The 6,775-nt window shown below is 53.2% G+C and overlaps 1 protein-coding gene across 3 annotated transcripts in view; it reads right to left on the bottom strand.

The window, feature by feature from the left end:
• Positions 1-5,407: 5,407 nt before the first annotated feature.
• Positions 5,408-6,775, bottom strand: part of Adgra1 (adhesion G protein-coupled receptor A1) — a 36,711-nt gene continuing 35,343 nt past the window's right edge. For all 3 annotated transcript variants that reach the window (XM_055608942.1, XM_055608943.1, XM_055608944.1), the window contains one exon: positions 5,408-6,705. In XM_055608942.1, the coding sequence (XP_055464917.1) occupies positions 5,481-6,705 (1,225 nt within the window). In that variant the 3' untranslated portion in view covers positions 5,408-5,480. The remainder of the gene's footprint in view (positions 6,706-6,775) is intronic.

The raw sequence follows: 6,775 nt of genomic DNA, 5'->3' as shown, positions 1-6,775 counted from the left end.
ATATATATATATATATATATATATATATATATATATATATATATATATATATTCTTATTCCTGATTTTGCTTCCACTGTGATCATTGTGCCAAGAAATGCTCATAGTCCTGTGGTTACTCCCAATTTCAAGGAGGCCTTTGAGGCTGATGCTGAATGTCTGGGCCAAGGTGCGGCCCTCTGCTCACATCCTCACCATCGCTTGCTTCCTGATGCCATGTGCCAGATAGTTTTTGTAGTTATAGAGATAAGTGACACACCCGATACTGAGTGTGGATAAATTGTGCGGTGTGATAAATTGTGCTACACCACCATAAGAAGGGATAGGTTCATTCCCAGATTCCCAGTGTCCTTTGCAGCCCAGATCAACCTTCTTTGTAAGCCCCTCCTCCCAGATTTCCTGGAGGGGTGAGTCTCTGCGGGGAGCAGTGCATGGGATTAGAGCTGATGCTCCTGGAGGGAGGGGCATGGAGTGCCAGTGGGCTGGGTGTGGGGTGGTGGGTTGGGTGTGGGGTGGTGGGCAGCGAGGAGAGCAGAAGACAGGGTGAGGCTGGCTACTTGTCTTTGCTGGCTCCACCAGCCCTCAGGAGGGCTTCTCTGGTTAGCTTCATCTTCTGCAGCCCACGTCTCCTCCCAGGACAGGGGAACTGCTGAAGGCACCTGTGGTCACGTACCACCAAGAGACTCAGGTCACTAAGCCACCCCTGCCACAGAACCAGATTTCTCTCAACCTTGCTGGAGGAGATTTTGACATGGGTAAGGTTGAGCCTTTTCACTTCTAATCTTGGTGACTAGCTTAGGGAGTGCATTCTGGTGGTGACTCCAGGCACTTGCTTTGGGGTCTCACTTTCTCCTCACCCTGAGCGTTCAAAGTTGAACTGTTTCTTCCTTTAGTCTCGACTGCAGTCTTCCCTCTCGGGCTGTGATGAGTGATAATGGGTAGATTTCTAACAAGACAGTTTGATGCAGGTCACTGACCTTGCCTGATTCAGTTGTCCAAACTGTAATGACATCATGTTCTTGTTTAGAAGCCCTTTCCCTCATCTGCCTCCCATCCAGGGCCACCTCCCTGAAATAGCCTCCTTCCCAGGTCCCCTCTGGAGACACAGACTGTGGAATTCAGTACAAATCAGGAGATGTCCCTCATGAAAATGCAGACGATGACCATTCAGAGATCCCAGGGCTCAGCTCCCCAGGGCCCTGGCTACACTCACTGTTTCTCACAATACAAAGGTCACACGGTACTTACCTATCCCACAGTGCTTAGGTGCGTTCCTGGAAACACTAGTGGAGAGCACTCACCGTACCAGGGTGCCAGAAAGGTAAATTCTGATGGCGACGCTCATCCTGCCGTGCCTGCTTGCCTGCCAGCATCCTCTCTGAACACTTTCCCACTGCAGCCCACTAGAATGCCTCTCTTTCTGGGAGTCTTGGTACACAGGGATATGTTCCTGGAAAAGGGCCAGGAGTCCTCTTTAAACCAAGACACAGGCATGAGGACTCCTCCAGATCTCCCTGGTGAGTCAGCTCTTTCCACCCTCCCTTCCCAGGCAGGTAGATCTGGTCTGAGGACAGGCCAAGGACGTCTACTGTCAGGGAAAGGGCCTGCCTTCTGGGTGTCTTGCTGTGGTTTGGGTGGGTGTGCTTAAAAGTCCATGTGTCAAAGCTTATTTCCATGGTGGTACTGTTGGGGTTGGGCATGGCTCTTCTCCTTTAGGGGGGTCTTTGAGGGACGAGAAGCTTTTAGGTCCTTGGGCAGGCTTTTAAGAGGGATTTCAGGTCTCTGGTCCTTCTTTCTGGTGTGATTTATGCTGTTTGCTCTTCCATGTGTTTCCCAACATGTCTGTTGCCGCCGTTTGGTATCCCTACCCTAGACCCAAAACCATGGTCCTGGACTAGATCATCCAAGCTCAGGTCAAACCAAGCTTTTTCTTTCTGAGTCAGCTGTCTGACAAGTCACTGTCTTGTTGGACTAGACATGGGAACTGATTCACGGGCCTGACTACTGTGCCTCCCCCTCCCCCAAAGCGGCCACTGCTGGTTATGGCTGGAGCTTGATTTGTGGAGACAGGAATGTGATATCACAATTGTGTTGGTATCTGTGCAGAATCAAATCATGTACACTCAGTTTAAGAGGAACTTGACATCACTGCTATGAGCAACCATATCAGTAGTTTCTCCTGTCACTTTTATCTCTAGCTTCTGCCTCTACCTTCCTGGCCACACCCCATGCTGCTGATGCAGAGCTGGGCTCCGCTGGGCTCCGTTGTGGTCACAGGACTCCAAACACTTTGCTTTATAGGCTGCACTCTTTGGTTCCAGTTGTAATAGTAACAGGTGACATTTTGGAGGATAGTAAATATCCTCTGATATTTATGATAAAAAATAAAAATATTTATGATAGCAAATAAACCACTGGCTTCAAAAAAAAATAAAAAAATAAAAAACCACCACCACCACCAACAAAAAACCCCACCTCTGGCTTCAGATGTAAATTCTGACAACACCATGGAGGAATAAGTGTGAGGGGCCTGCCCTGGAGGCTGTAGTCCTTGCAGAGGGATCTGCTGATTTCAGAGCTTACTGTAGGTCGAGGCCTGTAGCATCTACCCAAAAACACTAAGAGTGGGGGGACAGGTGGAAGGACTTGGCAGGCTGCCTGTAGCAGAGCCACCATTAGGGACACCTCTGCCAGGTACTATTAAGAAATAGCCAGGGCTTCCTGCTCTTACAGAAGGATCCTCCCACAGGTCCCCAGCCAAGGCTGCTCCTTGACCCACACCCCCGATGGCTTCACTGCATCCTCTGACCTGACTCTCCTTTGGCGATGGGGCCTGGAGTCTTCCCCGTCGTCCCGTGTTTCAGTCTTGCCTGCCCGTTTCGGGCAGCTGGAACGTGGAGCCCACCTCAGCTTCTTTCTAGTCACTCCAGGGGCCTCTCAGCTGCTCAAAGCTCCTGCAGAGATGACTCACTCATAGATCTGAGAGGCATCCTTGCTCTGCCTGGGCAGCATCAATACCTCTGCAGACGGATGTGAGATTGTCTGGCTGTGGAGCGTCCCCATGGGAGACATAGCAGGCACTGCTGGTCTCCAGACACGCAGAGCCCTCATAGTTAAAGTAATTATGGAGTGTTAAAGTTGTCACAGCATCTCCATGTGGTGAGGATATAATTTCGCAAAATACTTACCTGTGCAGGGAGGCTGGCGTGAGTGTGCATGGGGGTATCTCATGCTACCCTGGTGAAGAACACACACATAGACACATACACACACACACACACACACACACACACACACACACACACACGGCGTGTACATTCACACACTAATGCGCACACGAACAGCACAGCCTCCTACACATCGGCTATGCGCATTTTCACAAAAGAAGGAAAGGACATGGCAAAGGAAGGCCTGCGAAGCTGGCCTAGACTAGTTTCGCAGCCTAAGGGAGGTTGGTTCTGAGTGGAGGGCTCTACAAAGCAAGTGTGCCACAAATCATCACACTCCCCCAGCAGCATGTAACTGGAGGCTGTTGCAGCGTTGGTCCAAGTGGACTCGTGGATCTAAATCAAGGTTGAAACATAGCGAGGTTCAATATTTAATGCTGCGTTTCTTTGGTTAAATGAAGAGGTGTCTCTGTCCTTCCAGAAGCGCCACGGTAGAAAAGACTCGGGGGTGGGACCAGGAGAGCAGCCTGGATTTGGGTCCAAGCCTCTCCCACGCTGTTATTCCTTGTCAAAATGGAGAAACACACACGTGAATGCTATTGACCAGCCTGACCAAGGACAAACAATGTAAAACACTGTATTTTCCTCTGGATGGTCAGTATCTACAGTACATACACAGCATGGTGGGTTCCGCACGCGTCAGCTATGCAAGCAGGTAAAGAAGTCTGATAGTGAAAGGAGCTGAAACGTCCTGGCGGCCCCTGGCTCCCCACCTGAAGAGTGGGTGCAGAATGCTGCTTTCAGGGGCAACGGACACCACATAGGAGCTTGTAAAAAGTCAGCTCTGCCTGCCAGTCTCCTTACTCAGATACTGAGTGTCTGCCTCTAGAGGGCACTGCCCACCACAGGCTGCAGAATGTGCCGCCTCCAAGGCTCCAGGAATTGACCCATGCCCTGTTCTCTAAGGAGGTTATCAGCAGGGCTGTGCTCTGTGAAGCAAGCCGCAGAGACTCACCCACAGCTGCAAAGAAACCCAGCGCTCAGGGCCATGAAGCGCACCAACTGTTTGTGGGTGCACGTGAAACACCAGGGGGTCTGTATGTGGACACTGCAGTGTGCGTGTGTGTGGTGGTGTGCAGGCATGTGCATGTACGTGGTGAGCAAGTGTGTGGACGCACAGGGATGTGTTGTGCATGGAGTGAATACGTATAAGCGTGTGTGTTTACAGATGTGTGTGCGTGTACAGACTATGTGTGTGCATATGTGGTGTGGTGTGTTCATGCATGTATGCATGTGTGTATACACATGTATGCGTATGGACCACAAACCGGGAAGAAGAACGCTAGAGAGGAAAGGTGGACAGTCTTACAATTGGCATCTCTGGACAACTGGGCTCTCACCCCTGTGAGGACCTCCCCTAGGACAAGACACTTTTACAAAAGGCTCATTGGTCACATCTATTCTTTGAGGTGGGGCTTTGTACCCAAAATGCTCATGAAAACGGCAGAAAAGGAAAAGAAACTTTCATGTGGGATGCCCGTCACACCCCAGTTGGCCCCTCCTTTGTGGGACTGAGAAGAGTACTGCATGCTCACACTGGAACAGAACCCAGTCCGATACTGGCTGACTTTCAAAGCCCCCAGGTCTCCATCGAACAGTGTTTGGGCATTTTTCAAAAGCATAGACTCAGAGAGACTGTATCCAGCTCCCCGAAGCCCACAGCCATTGGTTGCTTTCTCTCCCCGTGGCTCCAGAGCAGGCCCATCCTTAACAGCCAAGATGACCTGAGGCTTTCCGGCCAGGGCCACGTCCCATACGGATGGAGGATGTGGGTGGTGAGTAGACAGAGGTCCCCCAGAGGAGATGCAGGTGTGAGCTAACACAAGGACAGCAGGGGACAGGAAGCTTCCCAGTGTGAGAGTGCTCTGGAGGGCCAGGGCTGTGGTTTCTAGAGTAAAAACCTAACACACTTATACCAAAGACGTGACGCCAGCTGGAGTCTCTGACCAGGTCTCCCAGCTTCCCTCCCAGCAGCAAGAGAAGGTGCTATAAACAGAAAGCAGGTGACAAGCTTATGGAGATCTACCTCCTGCCTTGGGACCAGTGGAGGCATATGTGGCCCATTGTTCTTCCCATGGGTTCTTTCACAATAAAAGAGATCAGGACCGAGGGGTGGGAACCATTTCTGAACCTCTTGGTCATTTGACGGCCCTCCCAGACCATTAACCTCACGTAGCAGAGGGCTGCTCTCTGCTCTGAAGCTCCTCCAGGGACTAATGGTGGCACTAGTGAAGGAGTTGTGTTCCCAACCTGGCTACACTGTAGTTTCATTTTTCCAGGGTCCTGTTCTGATGTTCCCTGTCCCATCAGTGCCAAACGGCAGGCCTTCTCGAACATCACCCTGGAGCAGCCCATTCTGGCTGGGGCCCCCAAAAGGCAGGGACTGTGTCCTCCGTAGCATCTCCAAGTGGGCTGGGCCTGGGGACAGCCGTGAGGGACAGCCGTAGAGGCCAGGGCTTGTGTCTCCACCTTCAGGCTGGCTGACCATGGGGAAGGGGTCTGCCTGGGCGCAACAGGCCAAGGTGTGCACCCCCATTGGGCCCTCAAGAGAGCTGGGGGGGCTGTCCGTACGGGAGCTGTGGGGGCTGCCATCCAGGCTGGAGGGGATGTGGTAGGCATATTCCCTCTCGGCTGCAGCTGCCTGGTGCCGGCTGAAGTAGTGGGGCTTAGTTCTGCCCTTGAGGCACCTGTGCAGGTGAGGGTCGTGCAGGTGGGGATCATGCGGAAAGGCACCCTCCTCGGCCATGTGCACATGGGCCTCCTCCTCCATCAGCTGCTCACAGTGCATCTTGGCACAGCAGGGGGTGGCCGGTGACAGACAGCTGACATGGCCCTGGGCAGCCTGCAGGTTGGTCATTTTGCAGTGGCTGGCTGGTGGATGGCCAAAGCCTCTGAGTTTTCCCGGGCATGGTGAGTCCTGCAGGCAGGCGGTGTGCACCAGCGCATCCCCATTGGCGTCAAGGGTAGGGTGGGCACTGGGCTTGGTGGCAGAGGTATCTCCCCGAGAGGGGCAGCAGGACCACCAGCACTGCCACACGTCCTCTCGCTTGGCGCAGTGGTGGATAAGTACGAAGAGTCCCAGGGTCACGCAGAAGGCCCCATACAGACAGCTGAAGATCATGTCCAGGAAGTGGCCCTGAGACACGGCCAGGGCCCCAAAGGTCCATGTGGCTGTGAACAGGAACAGTGTGAAGGCGGCAGCACGAAGCTGGGCCTTGAAGGAGTGCTCGTTCTGCAGCTGGGAGGCAGCCAGGGCCTCACAGGGGGGCGGTGTGCCTGGACGCACCCCGTGGCGATGGCTGCTCTCTGGTACTGCCAGCCGCTGCTGCTCCTCAGTGCGCTCTCTGAGCTCATATCTGCGCTCCGGGTGACGCCGCAGCTGCACGTAGGTGCAGAGGAAGTACATGCAGGTGACCAGGGCAATGAAGGCAGCCGGCCCATAGAATGCGCCCAGGCTGGGTTCCCAGGCCATCCAGCAGCTGCAGGGAGGGAGAAGCACGGAAGGGTGGCTATGAGCTGGAATGCTTGCCTACCCTGTCTATCAGGACT

Source organism: Psammomys obesus, unplaced genomic scaffold (genome assembly GCF_907164565.1).
Source record: "Psammomys obesus unplaced genomic scaffold, mPsaObe1.curated_primary_1811, whole genome shotgun sequence".
Classification (NCBI taxonomy): Eukaryota; Metazoa; Chordata; class Mammalia; order Rodentia; family Muridae; genus Psammomys; species Psammomys obesus.
The sequence above is the reverse complement of the archived record's forward strand: the minus strand, read 5'-3'. Positions and strand labels throughout refer to the sequence as shown.